General features: G+C 33.9%; 5 protein-coding genes across 5 annotated transcripts; all 5 read right to left on the reverse strand.

The window, feature by feature from the left end:
* Positions 1–647: 647 nt before the first annotated feature.
* On the reverse strand, positions 648–5259 carry LOC125864271 (mannan endo-1,4-beta-mannosidase 2-like). The gene is made up of 6 exons (XM_049544181.1): positions 5082–5259; positions 4419–4873; positions 3223–3420; positions 2309–2431; positions 1395–1606; positions 648–1247 (listed from the first exon to the last, which is right to left on the reverse strand). Exons 2-6 carry the CDS (start codon positions 4806–4808, stop codon positions 836–838), a joined length of 1335 nt encoding a protein of 444 aa, XP_049400138.1. The 5' UTR covers positions 4809–4873; positions 5082–5259; the 3' UTR covers positions 648–835.
* A 4918-nt stretch (positions 5260–10177) lies between these two features.
* LOC125864272 (uncharacterized) lies at positions 10178–11155 on the reverse strand. Its single transcript, XM_049544182.1, has one exon. The coding sequence runs from the start codon at positions 11132–11134 to the stop codon at positions 10616–10618; it is 519 nt and encodes a 172-aa protein (XP_049400139.1). The 5' UTR covers positions 11135–11155; the 3' UTR covers positions 10178–10615.
* Positions 11156–12692: 1537 nt separating this feature from the next.
* On the reverse strand, positions 12693–13689 carry LOC125864274 (uncharacterized). The gene has a single exon (XM_049544183.1). It carries the CDS (start codon positions 13480–13482, stop codon positions 12850–12852), a length of 633 nt encoding a protein of 210 aa, XP_049400140.1. The 5' UTR covers positions 13483–13689; the 3' UTR covers positions 12693–12849.
* A 1689-nt stretch (positions 13690–15378) lies between these two features.
* Positions 15379–16904, reverse strand: LOC125864275 (uncharacterized). The gene is made up of 2 exons (XM_049544184.1): positions 16690–16904; positions 15379–16055 (listed from the first exon to the last, which is right to left on the reverse strand). Exons 1-2 carry the CDS (start codon positions 16859–16861, stop codon positions 15778–15780), a joined length of 450 nt encoding a protein of 149 aa, XP_049400141.1. The 5' UTR covers positions 16862–16904; the 3' UTR covers positions 15379–15777.
* Positions 16905–18038: 1134 nt separating this feature from the next.
* On the reverse strand, positions 18039–22671 carry LOC125864276 (uncharacterized). The gene is made up of 3 exons (XM_049544185.1): positions 22345–22671; positions 20735–21025; positions 18039–19499 (listed from the first exon to the last, which is right to left on the reverse strand). The coding sequence occupies exons 1-3, from the start codon at positions 22501–22503 to the stop codon at positions 18312–18314; spliced, it is 1638 nt and encodes a 545-aa protein (XP_049400142.1). The 5' UTR covers positions 22504–22671; the 3' UTR covers positions 18039–18311.
* Positions 22672–23155: the final 484 nt, after the last annotated feature.

A 23155-nucleotide genomic window follows, 5' to 3' on the forward strand; every position in this document is an offset into this window, starting at 1 on the left:
TGAAAAAATCAAGAATTTCGCTAACGATATTTTCTATATATACAGTATAGTTTTTCAATGAAAGTGTTGTTTCATGAATCTAACTCAATTAAACCCACAGCCTAGCTCAAGAGATGAGGATTGCCCAAAACCATATTAAGAGTCCAAGGATCCACGTGTCTCTGATGTGAGATTTCATTCACACCCTTCCCACACCAAACACTATCCGGTACCAACATCAGGAAGAGACTCTGAGTCTAACTCAACCCAAAACTAGTTCAAAGAAAAGAAATTAGAGACAAGAAAAAGTTAGAAAAGAATTTGCTCTACTTTCACTTTATGCAAATTTGTATACATCTATGAAGTAAGAAAATACATTGTGTAAAACTATGCTGCAGCTCCTCCCTCTATAACAAATCTCAAACAAGAAAAAAAAGCACAANTTGTTTTATGGACCTAACTCAATGCAACCCACAGGCTAGCTCAAGAGATGAGGATTGCCCAAAACCATATTAAGAGTCCAAGGATCCATGTTTCTCTGATGTGAGATCTCATTCACACCCTTTCCACACCCAAACACTATCCGGTACCAACATCAGGAGATGACTCTGGGTCTAACTCAACCCAAAACTAGTTCAAAGAAAAGAAATTAGAGACAAGAAAAAGTCAGAAAAGAATTTGCTCTACTTTCACTTTATGCAAATTTGTATACATCTATGAAGTAAGAAAATACATTGTGTAAAACTATGCTGCAGCTCCTCCCTCTATAACAAATCTCAAACAAGAAAAAAAAGCACAAACAGATTCTTCATTGTACACATCAAACTTCTTTCTTTTTCTAAGATCAATACATAATTTATAACCTCGTCGATGCACAAAAATCCTTCAAATGTTCCATTTGTGTAGGCAGTACCCCGTGTTCTTTAGCGAGCCTACATGACTGTTCAGTAATGAGCTGATATGTTGAAGGCCTCTCCCATGGAACAATTCCGAAATCATCATTATACAGTTCCATCCCTTCAACCAAGAACTGCCAGAAGAATGATCCTGCACCTGACCTGTTTCTTTTTGCAGACTTGTATATGAAATCAAGAACCATTTTGTAGAATCTGTCTCGTTGAGCAGGTTCAAAGTCCTCGTTCTCATTGGACAAACCGAATTCAGTGAACATGATTGGTTTTCTCAGTTCCTTGTCACCGTCTTCTATGTGAGAAAGCATCCATTTGGCTGCAAATTTTAGTTTTTCTTCAAAATTTTTATCATGGAACCTACAAAATGAAAGGATGTCAAACAGGAAAAATGCTCTGAAGCAGCAGACTTCGATAAGAAAAGGGAAAGTTCGGTATTAAAAGATAAGTTATAAAATCGTCCTGTTTGTCACAAATTAAGAAAGTTGAGTATGATAAAAAGCTCACCAATGGTCTGGATATACATGTACAGAGGCAAAATCAATCGTCGAGAGCATGGAGTTACGGATGAAATCTGATCCAAGATCAGCAGCCCAAAATTCTGGATTGCCACTTGATCTTTTGGGACTTTTACGGCCATAAAATCCTTCTAGGCCTACCGTAAGCAGATGTTTCCTATCAATTGACTTCACAAATGTTGACATCTCTTCTATCCAGTCCTGCAGAATTCTTTGAAACGATTAATTCATATCCAAATGGGTAAGGAGGCATAAGAGAAGTTTCCTTTTTCACAATTAATTAGTCAAACAAAAACAAGATACCCTCAGATTAAACACTCCAACTCGTCCTCACTGTGTCTCTGAACACCAACACTGACGTTGCACATAAATTTTGGACGTGTCTAAATGATCATTTTGTAAGTTGGATCGTTCAACTGACTCAATGTAGACAAGTGAGGTGTCTAGACTTGCACTCTCAAAGTTGAAGTGCTTACTTGTCAGCTGAGTCCAAGTTTGAGTGTTTGTTTATGTATTATGCCAATGCTATAATACAAAGTTTAAGAGGCATGTGTTACTACAAATCAACATAAAGCAAGCACAAAATTTTGACCTCGTCTTACATAATTCGTACGAGAAGAAATGTTGGAGGCAAGAATTGCCAAATGGAACTCTGGTTTCCATGTGCATGAAGTATCCACAGAAGGACGATGATTTGATAATGGTAAACACTCATAACATTACAAACAACAACTACGCCTCAATTCCGAACTGGACTTGTTTCATTCCACTACTTTCTAAAATATCAAGTGACAGCCCAAACTTCAGAGAGCAGAATAACAGAAATGAATAGCTACTCAAATGAAACACTACTTTTCTATTGAGTACTATGACATCAAAATGAGATGAGAGTCTGAAAATTACTTGAAGTGTGTCACCAGAAGGATCGGTCATGCAGCGAGGCTCGTTTATTAACTCCCATGCAAAGATAGTTGGATCATCCCTGTACTCAATCCCAGTGTATATGTTTCTCCTAGTTAGCACTGTCTGGGAGTATGAAAAAAGAACGATGACACAGGTCAGAAGTTTACAAAAATGTAATTTTAGCATTAATAACTGCAGAGTAAAGAGCAAAAAGATGGCTGCAATCATGGCATGGCCTAACGCGAAAGCTATTCATTCTCTCCTTATAGCATGTCATGACAGGCAATAAATAAAACAACTGAGTAATTATGTACACACAATAAGCTAGCCAAAAATAGGTAAAAGTACAAAACAAGACTTTGCACCTATGTTGCTCGGACTCTTCAATAATACCGTTGAGCGTGTGTTAGATCCTCCAAAAGACATGCATTTTTGGAGGGTTTGACACCCGTGCAACAACATTTTGGGAGGGTCTGAGCAACAGAACTTTTCACTTCTTTTTTAATGTAATAAAGTTATGATGGGCATAAATATTGGTAATATGTCAATCTTCCTTCTACGCATCCTTCAACATCCAACAAACCAAAAGTATATCTTTCTATTTCCTCTTCTTTGATTACAACTTTTTTTCGTTTTCATGTGTATTCTTGTCTTTCAGTCTTTTCAGACATAGATCTCCTGATTTCATGTTCGGTGAAACTCTCAGAGTGGAGGCACTAATTTAGATAATTACATGTGATTCATTGATTCCATATGCAACACTTGTGACAGAAGAAAATAACAAGATTTATCTCGATCAAATGTATATTTGCTTGCTCCCTGTTCAACAATTAGAGGTATGCTATATTTGGAAACACGGACGTAGCACAAGACACAAGTTTTTCCTGAAGAAACTTCTTTTCTCGGAAAATTACCTTGACATAATTTTTGAAGTATCGACGGATGGTAGGGTCATAAAAGAATGAATCGTTGGAAGAGCTTAAAGCAACACCTTCTTTCTCTGCCCACTTCACATACTCGGTCTTCCCCCCAAATGCGTGTAGGTTGTTAACCAAGCTAAGCATCAACCTGATGCCATTCTTTCTGGCTTCTGCAATAACATGATCCAACGCCTGCAAGAAAACATATCCGCATCAAGTGAAAACTGTCAGACAAAAATAAAAATGCAGATGATTCACACACCATATAAATCTTAGTAGCAGTATGCCTAAATTAAAAGATTAAAGAATCAGGCATTGATTGTTGTGATAGGGTAGGCTGACTACAACACACACCCTTGGAGTGTGGCCCTCACCCAGACCCCGCATAAATGCAGGATGCTTCATAAACCAGGCTACTTTTTTTTTTAAAGATAGCAACACTATGCATAATTTACAAGATTAAACAATCAGCCAATGATGGTCGCGTCAAGGTAGACTGCCTACATCACACACCCCCTCGGGATGCGGTCCTTCCTGGACCCCACAAAAAATGCGGGAAGCTTCGTACACTGGTCCTCCCTTTTCCTTTTTAAAATATACTAACATTAGATAAAATCAGATAGCTTAAAATTTATGTACTTGACAAGAATTTAGAAGTCCTAAAACTAAACTTCCTTAATACAAATATGGTACTACAATTCAATGTAAATGGTCTTGAGTAGGAGCAATAATTATGGAAAGATTGCTATAAAGGGTTAAGCTACCAACATACAAGACAGCAGTAATATAACACAAATTGTACTAACAACAAGTTTTACTTACTCTAAACACACTTTCAACAAATTAAAAGACATATAGTACTCCCTGCGTTCGAATTTGTTTGTGTTACTTTCCTTTTTAGTCCTTTCAAAAAAGAATGCATCTTTCCTTTTCTAGCAACTCTTAAATTTCAAATTTCCACATGAAGTGTCTAAGACCACGAGATTCAAAAATCTTCTTTACTTTCTTAAACTCCGTACCAAGTCAAAATCGGACAAACAAATTGAAACAAAGGGGTAGTAATAATTAAAGAAATTGTACTAAACAACAAGTTTAACTTATTCTAAACACACTTTCATCAAATCTACCAAAGCAAAAGACACAAGTAACAATTAAAGAAATTGTTCTTAAAAAAACAAGTTTTTACTTACTCTAAACACTCTTTCATCAAATCTACCAGGGGAAATCTGCAGAGCATTGTATCCACCATCATTAAAAGCCCAAGTTCTACACACAGTGAGCCCCATCTTAGCACCAGCTTGTAAAATCCCTTTAATCCTTGGTCTATTACTATAATCCACAGCATGGTCCATTAACCAGTAAGAATTCCATCCATTTATGTAAAAAGCTTTACCATCCACAAAGAATTGAGTTCCATTTCTCTCCACAAAACTTAACTTTATTTCTTCTCTGTTGAAATTGAAACCCCACAAGTCTCCAAATGCCAAATAAAGAAAAGTAACAAACAGTGCAAACCCAATGACTGGATAAAACAGGCCACCATTTCTTGCTAGCTTTCTGCTCATAGGTGATTGAACCATTTCAAGAAATGGTAAAAAGGGAAAAAAATGGAGAAGGCTCTTTGGAGATCCAACTTGAGAAAATGCTGAAATCCCATAAACCAAGATTGAAACTTTATGTTATAAATATGAAAAATGCTGAATCCCCATAAACCAAGATTGAAACTTTATACTATAAAAATGAAAAATTTATGAAACCCATAAACCAAGATTGAAACTTTATACTATAAAAATGAAGAATTTAATGTAATACAGATTACCAAGATTGTATTTTTTTTAAAAAAAAAATTGTACCTGGGATCTCCTTAGCTCCCCCAATATATGAGACTTTGTGATTTTTTTTCAAGAACAGTCAGATCCCCTTCTCTGAAAGACTGACAAAACCATTACTTGAAGCACAGACAAAGTTTATCAATCTGAAAAATCAAGATACCCAACATGAAACTGCATCACATGTGTGGGGTGGGTGGGTTTGGGGGGGCCTAACTTGATTTTGTTTCTGATAGGCGTTATGTACGTGATTTATGGGTGTAGTAAGATAAAAGAATCTAAACCCAATGTATTAATTAATTGATTTGTACATGCTGAGGTATAAAAGGTTACTCTATCCATTTTAATTCATGTGGCACATTTTTCTTTTAAGTTAATTTCGAATAAAAAAATTATCTTTATTATCAACAACAACAATAACATATTCAGTGAAATAGAATCAAAGAAAATAGAATGTATGTAAACATTATTACTATTTCATAACTTCAAAGGTGTAGGTCGAGTTTCAAATATATTGTTCATGTACTTGTATAATATAAGTGTTGTATTTTTTATTATAAACAAATTGACTTTTTCTATTTTTATTTTGGAAAAAAAAAATCAACATTGGTGTTTGAAGTCTTGCTTCAATCATGGCCTATTGTAGGCGGTTTTTCTGCTAGTCATTGAAGCAAATATCTTTTCCAATAAAAAAAAAATTTAGTTCTTTTTTATGGTTTCACATTCTATTTAGAAAATGTAAGAATTTATAGAAAGAAAAAAAATTAAGTGAAAGATACATGTGTCAAAGCGTGGTATGTCATTACTTAAAGCATATTAAAAATAATGATATTTTCGAAATAACCGAGACATGTAATATGTCCCTCTCGCAAAGTATGTGAGTATGTGTTAATTATAAATTCGAAATTTTTTTAGGAGTTATTATATCTTTTTTCATACTATCAACATCTATATTTTAAATCCTTAAAAATAATAAGCAATTTAAATAATTGTTTGTGATAATACATCTTTTCGATTAGACAATATTGAAAACAATAGTCCACCTATATCCATTGTTCAAATAGACTAATCATATTTAAATTTCTAATCATAATGGTTGATTTTGTTTTATTCCAACTCAAAATATCAAATAAATTCATAATTATTGATTGAAAATGATAAGAAATCCAGCCATTGTGGGTCAGATTTTCTTACAACTTCTAAATGGGATATAATATAATAAAGGATTAATAATATTTTTAGTCCTTCAATTAATGATAAATTTTAATTTTAATTGTTATAATATTTAACTAAGCATATTAAACCTTCAAGTGATCATGATCGAGATGTGCATTTTTTTATCCCTTTGTGTGAGGATATTTGTAAGTTTATCTTAATTAATTATCATTTCACCACTTAATTACTTTGATAATAGTATAATTTTATAAATTATCAATAACTTGGGGATCAAAAATAATATTATCATTATAATAAACAAATCTTTAATAGAAATATACTTGCCAAACAAGGTATGATGCTTCTCCTACTTGCTATAAAAAGTATCATCATTTTCTAACAATAATTTTGTCATCATGAATCTTACAGCAGCAACAAAAACATATTTATTGTTAAATTAAATAGGTTGTATATATTTGTTGCAGAAAATTATTGTTGCTGACCCAAAATGAATTACAATAAAAGTGTACCTATTTAATAAAAGTAAATTGCATTTTTTCCTTAGATATTGGGCATACATACTCTATGATGTTTGTTGAAATAAAAATTAATCTTAAATTCTTAGAGTAATTTTATTTTGAGAAAATATTTCTAAGTTAAAATGATTATCTAGTTTGCATACATCTTGATTAATTTTAAGAGATATTTGTTATCTTTCATCAGCAATCGATATCTGATAATATTGTTCATCAATAGTAGAACAAATAAAAAGTAATCACCTTGCATTTTATCTTTGCTAGAATTCAAACCTGAAACCTCAATCCATATCACTGATTACTAGGTCACACCAATGCATTGTATTATTAATTTGAGACGAATAAATACTTAATTGAATAATATATATATATATATATATATATATATATATATATATAACTTGTTGACCAAAAAGAAAAAAAAAGTGTAAAGCCAATGGCCACCGACAGTTAGCAGACTTCTTGTAATTATTGGTCAAACTATCTAAAAAAAACAAAGAGTAAGAATTTGTTTTAAAAAAAAAAAAAACAAAGAGGTGAAGGTGGGGGTGGGGGTGAAAATAGAAAGGAAAAAAAAAGCAAAAAATACATGTTTCAAAGCGTGGTTTGTCAACAATTAAAGCATATTATATAGTAATGATATTTATAGTATATTTATTTTCAAAATAACTGTAATATGTCCTTCTCGCAAAGTACATAATTACGTATTAATTATAAATTTGAAACAACTTTGAGGAGTAATTATGCCTTTTGATCATACTATAAACATCTATATTTTAAATCCTTAAAAATAATCAACAATTTAAATAATTGTTTGTGATAATACATCTTCTCGATTTGACAATATTGAAAACTATAGTCTACTTATATCCATTGTTCAAATTGATTAATCATATTTAAATTTCTAATCATAGTGGTTGATTTTGTTTTATTCCAACTCAAAGTATCAAATAAATTCATAATTATTGATTGAAAATCATAAGAAATCCAGCCTTTGTGGGTCAGATTTTCTTAATTAATAGTTTTTTTAAGTCCTTCAATTAATGATATATTTTAATTAATCGATATGATATCTGATTAACTATACTAAACCTTCAATTGAATGAGTTGTAATCCTTTTGTGTAAAAATATTTATAAATTTATCATAATTATTTATCGCTTCACTATTTAATTAACTAAATATTAAATACATTTAGTCATATAGCACAAAAATCAAAACAAAACTATGAATACCTTGGAGATAAAAGATAATATTATCCTTATAACAAACAAATAATTCTTTCATAGAAATACACTTACCAAACAAGGAATGATGCTTCTCCAACTTACTATAAAAAGTATCATCATTATTCTCTAACAATTATTTTATCATCATGAGTCTTACAGCGTCAACAAAAAAATATTGGACTTAAAATAAATTACAATAAAAGTGTACCTATTTAATAAAAGTAAATTACATTTTTTTTCTTAGAAATTGTGCATACTCTATGATGTTTGTTGAAAAAACCTATGAACTTTAATCTTAAATTTGTAGAGTAATTTTATTTTGAGGAGTATATTTCTTTATCTAGTTTGTGCACACGTTGATTACTTTCAAGAGATATTTGTCACCTTCCATTAACAATAGGTATTTAATAATTTGGTCCAGCAATGCTAAAACATATGAGAAGCAATCACCTTATATTTCGTCTTTATTAGAATTTAAATCTAAAACTTCACGATGTTCAATCTATTTCATTGATCATCGGGTGACACATATGACTACAAATGTAACTATTAATTTTGAATGGAAAAAGTACTTAATTGAATAATATCATTATGGGTTGTTGTGAATTAAATATGATTCCACCACCGACAGTTAGCAGATTTGTAAATATTGGTTGTTTGATAAATTAGAAACTTTTACTTTTGTGTGACATGTTAGGAGTGTTTTTTTTTCTCAATATTTAATATTCGTATTGAAACTCAATTAATTTCAATTTGCGTATTGTAGGGCTTATCTTTGGATGTGATGCTTTTAATAGGAATTTTTTTTATTTTCAGAACTTGAATTCGAGACCCTTAATGCAAGTGGATACAAGCAGTGTCACTTGTATAAAGTTATCTGTATTGTATTTACAAAGTGTTTGAATATAAGTTAAAGTCAAAATAGTTTGTACTCCCTTCCTTTTAAACCATTCTGAATTTGATGAAATAGGATGAATTGAGACGGTATTTTATAAATGCGTAATATCTGAAATATATTAACCATTTCTTTTTTTTCCAATTGCCTGGAACGGACAAAAGAAAGATCTTGTTGCTTCTTCCCTTTGGATTAGGTTTTCCTTTCAATTTCTATTGAGTCTATCTCAAAATTCATAATGTTCAAAATTTTCTCTTACCTTTCACTTTTTTCATTTTATTTCATGACAAGTGGTGTTCTGCATGAAACACCATTTATGTAGGATTTGCCTCGCGAGTAGGGACTTATTCTTTATTGTATCAAATAGGATTTGAGATGCCCTTAGTCCATTACTGAATAAGAATTGATCAGGTATGAATCCTCTTCCGAGAATGAGCATCCTTTCGGCGTAGAAAGGTCAAGGAAGTTAGTGACCTGATAATACTTGAAAAAGTAACGGAATAACTAGTACCGCGCCTTGTTGATAGAAAATCATATCTCGTCTTTAATGACATACTTCACCACTATTTAAGGAGACAGGAATTTCCAATAAGCTTTTCAAATTCTGGTTTCTGAAGAAGGCACCAGCACCAGAAAATTTACAATTTGAGCTATTCAAATGGTGCAGAAACACCCTCATCTTCACGGGTCCCAATTCGAGCATACAAATAAGTTTAAAAACATTACATGAACCGATATGAAGTCTCAAATCATGCAACGACATGTAAATACTCAAAAACAGTTAGTGTGCAAAATATCTCGTTACCTTTCATCAGCACAAGTATCTGGTAAAATTTTATATATATATATACATCACATACATTGCAGAAACATGTACCATTTCTACTGTTAGAAAGCTACCAATTCTAACTTATGCTTACACCCTTGTAGCTAATCTAACAGAAGCTCAAAGATTGAATCTTTATCAAATTTTCTGATTTCTGAATGAATGAGTCCCCAAATCCCTCAAAATTCAGGCTGTGTCATCCTGAGATGTCTTGAAAGGGCGATTTGAGGCAAAACAACCGACTTCCATAGGATTACTTTCGGTCAATCAAAGGCCTCCTCCATATGCTAGACAATATTGTACGATGAAATCAATATCAAGATCACAATAACAAGGAACGATTACTAGAAATGTAATCGTAGTGTTGAAGGAGTATAGTAGTCGAAGTTTCCAGCAAGCAAACAATTATATGTACTAATATCATTGCAGCAAAAGTCGAGGGAAGAGGGATTTTTTTGGCAAAAGCAAGACTGATTAGCTCGCTTAAGGGTTGGTAGCTGAAGAATTCCAAATAGGAATTTTTGAGCAGCTAAAGTTAAGATAGAATAGCTCATCACATTCCGAGGTTGAACAAGACAAATTGCCAATCTTTAGGAGCTAATTCAAACCCCCTCCAATAAAATAACAGCCATGATTAGGGAAGACGGGGAAAAACATCAATCGTTTAGGTTTTCTAAGCAGCTAAAGTTAAGATAGAATAGGTACATCGAAAGGCAAATTGCCAATCTTTTCTTTCAGAGCTAATTCAAACCCCTCCGATACAACAAGTACCCCTGATTTAGACCCTCTTAATGGGGTACGGGAAAGGATTACTAGATGATGAATCAAACTCTTACCAATAAGCTGAAAGTTCAGATTGCCAGCCAACCAACTGAGCTACTAAGCTTATAATCATAAAGAAAACTCGATTTTTCAAACTCAATAATCAATACCGTCTTCTTTATTCCTCCTAACAAGTGCAAAATACCCAAGAACAGCACAAATCACAGCGACTAGATTCCCTTCTCTAATCAAAACCCTAACAACAAACCCAGTAATCTCAGCCGTCAATTTCTTCCCCTCCATAACCAAATCCCTTCTCCCTTTACCTGCAAATGTCAGCAAAACCAAAATAGTGATCCAAGTTACAAGCGTTGCTGGAACAACGACGATCAGAGCTGCTACAATCGATAAAACCCCAAACGCAAGCCCTAATATCATAGATCCGTAGAGAGCTGAAGTGGGTGTCAATTTCATGGTGGATTCGTACCAAGAAAGTACTGAATTGAGGAAATTCCAAGAAATTGACAGTAAAATTGTGTAGACGGTGAGAAAGAGGAAGACCCATGTTCGTCTTTTGCTCATAAGTTTTTTCAAGAGTAGCATGAAGGAGGAAGAAGAGGTTGATGATGGTGGAAACAGGGGAGGTTCTTCTTCTTGTTGTTTAGTTTCAGCCATGGAGATTTGGATTTGGATTTTGCTCTTGTTTTGTTATTTGATGTGGTTTGTGGGATATAGGTGAATAGGTAAATGACATTAATTTAATTAATACCTTGTTTCGTTAGAACGATCAATAATGTTCTCACTTATAACATGATTTAAACCCTCAATATATTGATTGATGGTGGAGTATCTCAATTACTCGAGTAAGCCTTACTTGTCAATTTAAAAGGAGATGATATACATTTTAACTTCTACTATTATGTTATTTTTCAAGATTTTAGTGGGGTTTTTTTTTATGATTTGGTTGTTTAAAATATTGCTACAATCGAAGAAGTTAATATAGTTTAATATCTACTAAATATATATAACAAAATAATATTGACCTAGTAAGTATAATTTTTCAATAAAGAGAATTTGGATATGCCGACCCTAGCTCCGCCCCTATTATAGGAGAAGGTACAGAATACTTATTTTTGATCAAAGCATATTCAAGATTTTAATTTTATAGGTTTATGAGCCATAATCTTTTAACACAAATACAAGATTATTGAGTTTTGCTGTACCATAAGGGGTCGTTTGGTTACTGTATAAGAGACATCTTATTCATGTATAAAAATAATAGCATTTTCACTCTTTTGGGAACATTTACTTGTTAGCCTCAGTGTGTGTTGTTCATTTCTCTTGTTGTTCCCTAACTTTACACCCTGTTAGATTCCTTGCTTAGCATGCCAAAAGCTAAACATAGAAAACACATAAGAAGAGTAGAAGACTTCTTTATCTCTATTGAATTTGAACTACATTTTTTTCCCAAGCATCTCAATATCAAATATACGAATAAGTCACATTGCCCCTTGCTCTAGCAATTACTCACATATCACAAGTTTTCAGCAATAATTATCGATTTCACACAAGCCTCCACACAGGCTAAATATCACACAAACTAAACAAGAATGCCAACACAACACATACTACAACTAAATTCACTCAAACAACTATAAATGGAGCACTTCCTCAACCACACGATCACTGAAAAATTCCACTCTAAAACACATACTACAACTCATTCCACAATCAACTCCCTAACCGTATGAACTGGTGAAGGCCAAAACTTCACCCAAACAACTCTAACAAAGCACTTCCTCAACCACACAATCACCAAAACAATCCACAACTATCAAGAATGGAAAGAGCTTATAAAAAAAACAGCCAATGATACTCATTGGTAGGATTAGAAACCAAGCATAAAAGTGTAAAAATCTCTTCAAAATCAGGAAGGGTAAAATCAAAAATTTATTAGAATTACTACAATTTTGATGGTATCTTCTTTTGCCTCTAGCTTGAGAAGTTCAAAAAACAAAAAGCCATTCCCACCATCTGAATTTAAGCATCATTCAAGATCATAAGATTCAAAGAACATATCAATTTAAAGCTCGTTAAAGATCATACGAATCAAAGAACACCTTAAAACATTACACACATCTTAAAATGAAGGCTATTAAGATTCAAAATTTCTCACATTTTTCTTAATATAGTATATGATCTGCACAAAGAACCATGCACCAAAGACAGTCAATTATAAAGCATTCAACAACTGGATTGTTTCAATTTTCATTCATCTTATCAAGATTAATAACTTACTACAATAATCCAACCTACATTTCAAAGCTAACACACTTAATAACACTGTACTATTGAAGGTTTCATTCATTGACACAAATTATCAAACGCCTTCAAGGCAACCTACGTTTCGACAATCTCGGTGAAGTTCTTGCTGCATTTGGTGTCACTGATACACTCTTCTTCTCAGATCCCTTCAACCCCTTCTTCAATTTCCTACCTTTGGGTTTCAATTTCACAATTTTCTCAACTACAGCCTCTTTATTTCTCCCACTCCTTGTTCTCCCCATCACTACCCTATCACTCTTCTCAGCAACTTTATCAAAATCATCATCCAATTTCCTCGCTAAACCCCTTTTTTCTACTCTCCCATCAACCCCCATTTCTTCATTTTCATCATCAGATTCATCAACCAACCGCATTTTCCTCTTCAAATTCAATGGAGCAGGAGGAGGAGACGGACTTACATGAACCACCGGTGACAACGAACCCTTTTTCACCGACTTCTTCTCGATCTTCTCACACTCAGCTCTGAGTTTCTTGATGTTACCTTCGATCCGCCCCTGAAGACGGAGGCGTTTGAAGCTCAAACCCCCCATTGACCAATGAGCTTCCTCAGCCCATGACAAAAACGGATCCAAAACAGATACTGGTGGATCGACCCGTTCTCCATTTGGGTTTTCGTAAAACCGCGGCCTTGGTAAGCTGCTGCCGTAGAACTTTCCGGGACCTAATGCTACCACCATGATAACCCAAAAATTAACAAAAAATCGAGAGTTTGTGAGTGAAGAAACTGAGATTTAGATGAAAATGAATTGGGTGGCGCAAGATTTATATATAGTGCTTCACTGTGAGCTGCAATGGAGGGAAAATATTTAGCGGGAACGTTTGCCGCCAAATATCTACCGCCCTGTTGTGAATTTTGAGTTGAAATTTTTGCGCCAAATTTTAGGTAAGGGAGAATATTAAATTTGGATATTTACACAAATGACCTCTTATGTGGTTTCGGTCCTCTTTTAAGCGATCGCGAAACATAAGTTACAACATCGACATGAGTTTCAATGGTACTAAATCACCCTTGAACCCCTCGAGTTCTAATTCAAACCGTACCAACAAGTCTCAAATACTCTCTTTGTCCCAATTTATATGACACATTTTATGTTTTGAAATTTATATATTTGTAAACTACGAAAAAAGTACTATGAGTCACAATAATTGATAATTCAAAATGTTTAAAAGATCTATGAAAAATTTATGGTCAAAGATAGACTTGTTTGACTCTTGAAATCCGAAAGGTGACATATAAAATGGGACGGAGGGAGTAGTACTAATGAATCTCAAATTATTATTAAACCTATAAACACTTAAAAAGATGGATTGAGTTCTTAAATTTGTCTTTTAATCCTGCCAAAATAAGATCACGTTAAAAACCTTCCCAAGCTTTTCGAAACTTCGTAGAGAATCTCCTAATTGTTTCAGAGCAACTAGAAAGTCACAACCCGAACCATTCAATGAAGTTCAAAAACATAATTGGGATTTGGGCTAATGTTCCCAAGTTCCCAATGATCATGTATTCATGGGCCGGAAATTGAACATTGCTACTATAAGAACCACTATGTCATGGTCCACGATAAATATCTAACTATAATAAACTATCTAAAACTAATTAGGCTAATGCTAATCTAATGTTGATTTGACTAATTATGTAATAATAGAAAATTGAATTACAAGATGAAATAGGAGCAACTTGTTTTTATGGTCACTAACTTGAAACTCAATCATCTGATTGTATTGCTTAATCATGCGCAATTTATTAGAGCAGTTCAATAGTCAAGAGGTTACAATTTGAGTCTTTAAATTTGAAATAATCCAGGCTTATTAACCTAATTTAGTCTTTCTTCTTCCTCTATAAGTTTGTGAAAACACATTTACTTGCAAAAGATTAAAAAACAAGAATAATATACATTTTACATATGAAATTGATGCACCAGAAATTACTGTAAAATGTAAATTTATTCTAATTAGAAGAATTTTTTTAAGATTAAAGTTTAAATGAAGATATATGAGTGTATATAAATTCCAAGTATGATACAATATTAACTTAAATCCAATAAAATATTGCAAAACCGAACTCATACACACCACTAATTGGAATTTATAATCTTAGACCTATCGAGAGCATCCAATATGACATCGACTCTTAGTTTTAGAAGGTTTAATTTCAAATAGATATGTACCCTCGTGCATATAGTTGGATACAAAATTAATTATTTTTAATTTAAAATGGTAATAAAAGTAGTAGATCTTTTATTATTTATTTTGCAAGGGATTATGATCTTTTTAGTTTTTACAATAATTAATTTATATGATGAATTGGAACTATTTTATTTTATTTTAATTGATAGAAAAGAAACAGAATAACATTAAATTATTATTCACAAAATACATAGTTATTTCCGTGGGAAGGAAAAATCGCATCATCGCATCCATTGATCTAGTCGAAAAACCTCCTCTAGGTGACTACTCAATTACCTTATCTTCTTGTCTGCGTTCGATTTTCTATGATCAATTCCATAATCATTCCCAAATCCATCTATTTGAGGGTCAAAATCATGTATACATATTAAGAAATCCACCAAATATTTGACTATAAATTCAATTATTATTATTAACTTGAAATATAATCTGCAGAAGCTCATGAACTTCACATCATGTATCCACCACCTCTGCTTATTTAGCGAGATCATTTCGGATAGTACATGTAACAAAATGACCTCTTTACTCTTACACACAACGTAAATTTCATAAACGGACGACAGAGTACCAGACTCATATGAACCCAATATAAACACAACTTTAAAAACACACAACAACCTGTATACTAAAAACCTTAAAGCTTGAACTCACAAAGCTTAGATCCTAAATTCGCTTCTGATTTCTCATATAGCCATTCAGTTAATAGTTATTATCTAAAAAAATCACCGTTCTTCTGAGATAATAGCTTTTAGTTGAACGACCATCTGAGATATCAACTCCTTGTTTTATAGAGCTTGGTTCTCTATTTTTCCAAATAATTTGAGAAATGATATTGCAGCATCTCTTGCCTTTTCTGGTGTAGGAATTGTAGGTGCAATTGGCTCATATTCTGCTTTCCATTCTGCTACACATTGCTCATTGCTCACAGGAATGAAAGAGAAGGTAACTCTGTATGGATTATACATTTTCTTCAAATCACCATCAGTGACTTGATATGTCACCGACCTCCCCTCTTCCACCTTCTCTATCTTTTCTATTGATTGCTTGACATAGTTGCTTAATGCTGCATAAAATATTTGTGTTATATGCGCAATGACGAAGCTAGAATCTTTATCATAGGGTTCAAAATATAAAAAAATAAAATAAACACACTTAAAATCTATATTAAATCAAAATCAAACAAATAAATTGAAATTAAGAGTAACTGTTTATCCTGGATTAACCTAGAAGACGAGGTAAATAATCAAGACTTTCACAATTATTTACACCAAATCAAATAATTTATTTGTTGCCGTTGGTACAAATTAAAGTAAGATTACATATTACTCAAACCATGATTACTTGTAAAAAAAAAAAAATCATATGCAAACACATGTCTTTCATTCAGTACTTAGGACAAACACAAATACAAATTCAGAATTTCAAGATTACAGGTTCCTATAACGACCTCAAGTTAATACTACAATAATCACTGAATTTACAATCAAATATTTAATAGATTCTTTAATATATATATAAGATGTGAACAAAAATTACCAGATTCACGTAAATCTATAATCAGACTTCTAAATCCATCTTTGTACAAACACCAGAGGCAAGTAAGTGATTCACGCAAATCTATAATTAAATCCACCTTTGTACAAACACCAGATGTAAGTAAATTTTTTACCGTAAATCGGGTTTTATTAAAGACTTACCAGGACCAAGCTGGAAACATCTGAGACTGCCAGGCTCTCCTTTTCCTTTAATATATTCAGCTTTAGCAAGCATTTGTGGATTAATTCTGCTAATTTTATCATTATCCCTATACATTTCCCATGCTTTTTCTGCAGAGATGTTGAGCAAAATTTCACCTTTCATTCCTCTCATCTCTCTTTCTTTTATCTCTATCCAACTTATCTTTCTCTTTCTTTGTGTCAAGTTCTATCAATATATAGATAAGATATAATATAATATAAAAAGATAATGATCAAAAATGTATATGAATTATCACTTTATCGGATGTTTGTGTTTTTTATCTGAATTATCATCAACTATTTATCATCAAAATACATCTTGAAACTGACTACATCATGTATTTGAATACAATCGTCGAAAGGAGTGTGCATGTGACAACTTAATTTGCCCATAAAATTTTATCACATGGTAGCCGGCTCATTAGTTTCAAGGCGTGTTTTGATAACTAGTTGATGATCATTCAAATTGAAAAGGACACTTGATTTAGGTTGGAAATTCGAAGAAAAAAAATGATACTTCGAGTGTGTTGTTTTTTATCACTATCTCTTAATTTTATTTATAAAAATTCCAATTAATTTCTTTAAATAACCACATGGAGTGCCATTTACCAACAACTTTTGGCAAGAATCTTCACATTTAGTGTCCACCATGTTTGTCCTTTGATAAGCACCAGATGCTAAATCTTCTAAATATTATAATTTAATAGGCATCTATATCTTTGTAAAAATGCAGGAAAAATGATGCATCGAATAGACACAATGTGATCAGGTCCTTTGAAAAACCTAACATATAACGGGAGCTTTAATGTATCGATAAGTTTCAACTAGGTGCATAGGGCAACCATCCTAGTATGGAGCCCTCAAGCAATGTAATTATATACATAAAACAGGAGTATTTTGCTTTCATTTATTACTCCACCACTGTGTTTAACATGATCCCTTTTTTTTTTCCAGCAACTATAAAGAATGTCTCAAAATATTCCCTTAAGAATTTATTCTCCAATTACAAGTTGCTTTTAATCATACATAGTTAAAGTTTTTATACTATAAGATAATTTACACATTTCAATAATACTAAAGAATATGGTCATACACCCCTCTGATGGAGCTCAACTGTTAAATTAATAGTGTTCTCTTACCTTCCTGAGCAAGATCACGTCCTTCATTACGAGCTTATACACATGTTATGGGGTTAAAAATATCCAAATATATGTCGTGTTCCACCGCGTAGCGAAATGGCCCAAATAAGACTACTTCTTTTCACGGTGAACAGCGAAGATTAAATCAAAGGACAAGAATGAGAGAAGATGTTCAATCTTAAAAAAGAGGTATGCATCAATTCTCCTACGTTACAATGTTGAAAACATTTTTGCCTTACAACAAATAAAACTTCAGAAGTAAGACATGGCAAATCTACAATACACAGCAGGATAGTGCTGTATACATCATCGTCAACTGCCTAATTATATGACCCTTATTCAGCAAATAGATAGTATTCGAGTCGAATTGCACTTTCACTATTTTCTTTCAGATTTCCCGTGACCTTACATGAAAACATGATTAGAAAGGTTTGGGATAATGACCTAACCCGACCATCCTCTTTGAGGACCACCTGAAGAATGTCCATTCAGCCTATCGAGCACAGTATTGAAATCAACTGTCTGACCATTCTCCTCGAGCCTTTGGATAACATTAACCACATGATCACCCCTGTAGCCCATGCTTGCCAGCTTCTCAATTAATTCATTGTAAGGATGAGTGCGCATCAATTGAGGTGGACGAACCATATGATTGGGGCTTGGGGAGGACTGTGCGTTCTGGGGAGAGAAGCTGGAGGGAGGATAACCACTTTGTGGGAAATTTGGTGGTTGTCCCCTTGGGCCTTCACCGTCGTACATCAAATATGCATTTCCTGCAGAAAGAGATGGATGAGGCCCACTAGTTGCATACCCATCCCCTGGAGCACCAAACGAAGGCTTGAGATGCTGGGTTGGAGGCTGTGACTGAAGTGGCCTACCAGACCTGTCATACCCATAAGGTATTGCTTCTGGACGGCTTGTAACTGATTGAGGGATCGCAGAAAATGACATTTGCATTGGCATGCTATTGGGGACCGGTTCAGGAGAAGGATTCGGTTGACTGGGTGGATAAGAGGGATAAACAGCAGGTGATGAGGGTCTACCTTGCTGTTGCACAGTTGGAAGCTGATGCTGTTGAACCTGTTGGGATGCTTGAACCTGCTGAGGTACCTGTTGCGCCCATTGCTGCTGCTGATATTGGGGCATTGACTGGATTTGTGGGGTCTGATTGCCCGGAGGTGCTCCTGGCTGGGTTGGTAACCTAGAAAGATCTTGCATTTGAGAAGTTCGATACTGGGGGTCAGATGAAAGATATTGACCTTGGGACAAGTGAGTTGGAGCTGGTGGATTTGACATCTGCACTGGGGGTAAATAGTAACCTTGTGACTGCGTCATACTTTGAGATGGAATTGGTTGTGGAGGTGCCTGTTGTGGCTGCTCGACGGGTTGGTTAGTAAGAGGAGCCCGGGGTGCTACTTGATGGGGTAGAGCAAGTGCCAGTTGTTGTCCATTTACATCAGTTGAGTTGTCACCTTTATTGGAATCAGACACAGGTTGAGCATTTCTGTCCTCATTCTGCTGAGAATTGTTCGCTGAAGCTGGTTCTTTCTGCGCAAACTGAAGCTTAGCCAGCTCCTTCTGAGTTTCAGCAAGTTCTTGCTTATCTCTCAGAATCTGTACAGATCTGTGGACCTGCAGGAATAACAAACAGCAAAGAAATTAGTCATCGGAAAGCTATTAAAGTAGGAAAAACTGTGAAGGCATAATTCCAGAAAGCAACTTATTGGACAAGAATGAATTCATACTTACTGACTAGGAGCATTAGAAGGCTAGAACGTCAATAGGTGTATTTGAAATTCAGACACAAATAAACAGAAAGATGTGTGTTTTTGCAGAGAAAGATGGACATAAACTATGCCAGTGAATCCTTATGATTGGCGTCTCTACAATAATGTGGTGTTGGTTCTTTTTTATTTCCCATCCGGTGTTTGGTACCCACATTGGAGCCCGACTAACTCCAGATTTGCGCCGAGAAGTCCCACATTGGGGGTAAAGTGCTCCCTAACAAACACGACTCCGTACCATGGGGGACTCGAACCCGAGACCTCTGGTTAAGAATGAAGAAGTACTTACTACTCCACCACAACCCTTGTTGGTGTGGTGTTAGTTCTAATCACACGCGGACTCCTACTTAAAATAGGGTCTAACTTGATCTGATGAGGTAAACTTTGCCAATTGTCCATATGTACTAGAAAATCGAGTAGAAACTTCTCTAAGACCAGATAACCTGTTAGCATTGAAAACTTCTCAAGTCTACTAAACCATATAAAATTCTCCAGTCACAGAAAAATATGTTCCACGAATATTAGAACAGACATGAAGCCGTACATTGCATGTAAAAAACCCCGAACTTGAGAATGAGGAAGTGATAAGTCTCTAATGTCATCAGTTCTGGGAGAGAAATCTTTGAATGGATTTTAACTTTTAGCTAAAACTTTGTCAAACATAATAGATAATCAAAAAGTTTCATCACATTATAACTTAACTTACTAGGACTATCCTACTTTATAGGGCTAGGGATGGTGAGAGTATAAAAGGCATATCATCTTTATGAAAAAGGAGGAGGAACTTATAAGAATAGGATTATGCATATTATCTATACCATGTTACTAGGACTATCCTACTTTATAGGGCTTGGGATGGTGAGAGTATAAGCAGCATATCATCTTTATGAAAAAGGAGGAGGAACATACAACATTATATACCATGTGAAACATAATATGTAAGCAATGCAATTTATTTTAGCACATACCACCGATAAGAGAATTAACATTTAACTTGTGTAAGGGGTATATCTAAAAGCACAGCATTTAGCTGCTAGACAGAACCTTTAAATGCATGCCATGCAAGGAAATCAGTGAACGAACCTCTTGAACATGCTTCTCAAGAGCCTTCAGTTTCAAATCTGCCTCACCATGATCTCGAACTAAATCAGACCGCATTTCCCCAATGGACTTGTCAAGGTTGTAACAGTACAGTTCCAACTGCGACAAGCGTGAACTGATACCCTCTAGAAATCTCATGAGATTGTCCGTATATTTTTTCATGGTCTTCTCAACAGTACATATCATGTCTTGATTGAAGGAAGATTCCTCTGGAGGGCTATATGTCGAAGTGGGAAACATCGATGACCTCGTCATTCTGTTTTTGTGGAACTCCTACTCAATACAAGAGCATAATTGAGTAAGAAGTCAAATAGAAGTTGATTAGGTAAGATTGAATGTAAAGAAATAGAAAGAAAAAGTCTTCCTACATAAATCTAAAAAGCACTGTGGTAAGATTCTTCTTTTTTGATGAAGCAAGTTGTTTCATTACCAGCATCAAGAAGATGCAAGAATACAAAAGTAGATATGCTAGCTCCATTACATGATAAAAGTTAAGACCCGGGAGGAACCAGCCACAAAATAAAAAATCTAGAGAAGACTTAACATGACTATGGATAGTCTAGCATGGTAAGATTCTTAATCAGAAAACCAATTCTACCTCTTGTCTATGACCCCTGAAAGAGCTGCTAATCTGTTATAATTACTATCAATGAGCTACATCAAAACTACGACTCCAAACATTTTCCAAAAGGTTTACACCAAATCTAGAATCCAGATGCAAAGCCAGAGCTATTGAGATTTGAGGATACTGTGTGAAACATGATTTCCTTATTGTTCTACATGCAGATTGACTTTAGCTAACCTGTTTTTGCGGTCTCATGTCTTTAGATTATTCATTTACAAAAAGAGAGGCAGATATAAAGAGACAAAGAAGAGAAGGTATAGGAGAGTTCAAGGATCTCTGTCATCATTAGTTTTAGGTTACAACAATGATTCATAACTCCTATTAGTAGCTCAAAATGAGTGAAGTTAGACTAATATCTTACGTCCCTCACCCCTCTAAAATTGAACTACATAGTTAAACACCACAGTAATTTATGTACAGCCAAGTGAACCAACTCTTTAACCTTTGATCACTTTGAAAATCCACACTTAGAATGTTAAACAGACTGCATCAGGATAATTATCATATAGGTCAAAAAATTGGTCAGTGCAGCTGCTAAAACATAGTAAACCATTGGTGGAATACTAGATATCTAGCAAATGCAGAGCTAAGATTTTGAGTTTATGAGTAATGAACTCTAAAAATACCAACTTTACTGAGTTCTTCATAAAATAACTATACATATTAAGTGATTTTTTAAAAACTACTGAAGGCTAGCAGCAACCCAGTCGAGGTGTGAGCAAGCTGACCGGACACCACAAATCAACAATTTTCAGCAATACCCATCTGTAAATTCTCAAGCTTTACCTCATAACTTCCAAAACCCCTAGTGGGTATCAATCAAAACAACAAAGAGAACACTTCCACTCTACAATAATTTACTCATATGACTACCTGAACTTTCCACCACCTTATTGTTAAGAGTTTGATTCCTCATCTTATAATCCCTCTCCGATTAAATTTAAAAAAACCAAAAACACATAGTTACCTTAGCAGAATTGGTAGCAATCGCAGGATCAGAGTGGGTTCCATTAGAGGCATCTTGATGTGGATAATCTTCATAAGAACAGAGAATATCATCAGACCCAAAATCAAAGCCCTTCGAACCCGAAGAATTACTCGGCCTACCAGACGATCCAGATGCCATACTTCACGGATCACAAAAAAAAACTAGGGTTTTCACTTTACTGATCAAACAAACAAAGAAAAAAATATCACCTAGGTTTTGTGTATATATAGAGAGAGAAAATGGAGAAAAGGATTATGTTTTGTTTATATAGAGAGAGAAAGAGGGAAGTAATTGGGAATTGTGGTTTGCTTGACGAAGACTCGTAGTTGCACATTTTTATTGGTAGTATGTGCGTTACGTTTACAATAATAATAAGTGAATGCGTTACGTTTATAATAATAAGTAAAAGCGTTACGTTCACAATAATAAGTAAATATAAATTTGAAGAAGAAATATATAAATTTTATATAATATAAGAGGCTAGAAGCACGCAGCTGATAGTCGTGCTTCAGTTGTGTACTTCCCCTCATCTAGAGCTGCTTGGCTTAGTGGTTACAGTTGAATATTTTATGTGCCCAAATCGAACTTAGTTTGATAAATATTTAAATAAATTGATTGTTTGGGGTCGAATATTAAAGATCACTTAATTGTTCATAATTTACATAATTTGAATCGAGACAACAAACTTAATTTAATATTTGAGTTAAAAATCTATCAAAATAATTTTTCTACTTTGCCAAAATAGATATAGAACCCGTTTGGATTGACTGAAAAAAAGTAACTTTTAAAA

The sequence above is a fragment of the Solanum stenotomum genome, chromosome 5 (assembly GCF_019186545.1).
Source record: "Solanum stenotomum isolate F172 chromosome 5, ASM1918654v1, whole genome shotgun sequence".
Classification (NCBI taxonomy): domain Eukaryota; kingdom Viridiplantae; phylum Streptophyta; class Magnoliopsida; order Solanales; family Solanaceae; genus Solanum; species Solanum stenotomum.

Excerpts from the sequence above, each read along its gene's own strand:
- LOC125864271 (XM_049544181.1), bottom strand. The coding sequence starts at position 4,808 with ATGGTTCAATCACCTATGAGCAGAAAGCTAGCAAGAAATGGTGGCCTG. Across the intron at positions 3,421-4,418 it reads TTGATGAAAGAGTGTTTAGA|GCGTTGGATCATGTTATTGC; the intron begins GTAAGTAAAAAC and ends GTTTTCTTGCAG. Across the intron at positions 1,248-1,394 it reads CATGTATATCCAGACCATTG|GTTCCATGATAAAAATTTTG; the intron begins GTGAGCTTTTTA and ends TTCATTTTGTAG.
- LOC125864272 (XM_049544182.1), bottom strand. The coding sequence starts at position 11,134 with ATGGCTGAAACTAAACAACAAGAAGAAGAACCTCCCCTGTTTCCACCA.
- LOC125864274 (XM_049544183.1), bottom strand. The coding sequence starts at position 13,482 with ATGGTGGTAGCATTAGGTCCCGGAAAGTTCTACGGCAGCAGCTTACCA.
- LOC125864275 (XM_049544184.1), bottom strand. The coding sequence starts at position 16,861 with ATGAGAGGAATGAAAGGTGAAATTTTGCTCAACATCTCTGCAGAAAAA. Across the intron at positions 16,056-16,689 it reads ATGTTTCCAGCTTGGTCCTG|CATTAAGCAACTATGTCAAG; the intron begins GTAAGTCTTTAA and ends TATTTTATGCAG.
- LOC125864276 (XM_049544185.1), bottom strand. The coding sequence starts at position 22,503 with ATGGCATCTGGATCGTCTGGTAGGCCGAGTAATTCTTCGGGTTCGAAG. Across the intron at positions 21,026-22,344 it reads TTGCTACCAATTCTGCTAAG|GAGTTCCACAAAAACAGAAT; the intron begins GTAACTATGTGT and ends TGTATTGAGTAG. Across the intron at positions 19,500-20,734 it reads TTGAGAAGCATGTTCAAGAG|GTCCACAGATCTGTACAGAT; the intron begins GTTCGTTCACTG and ends TTATTCCTGCAG.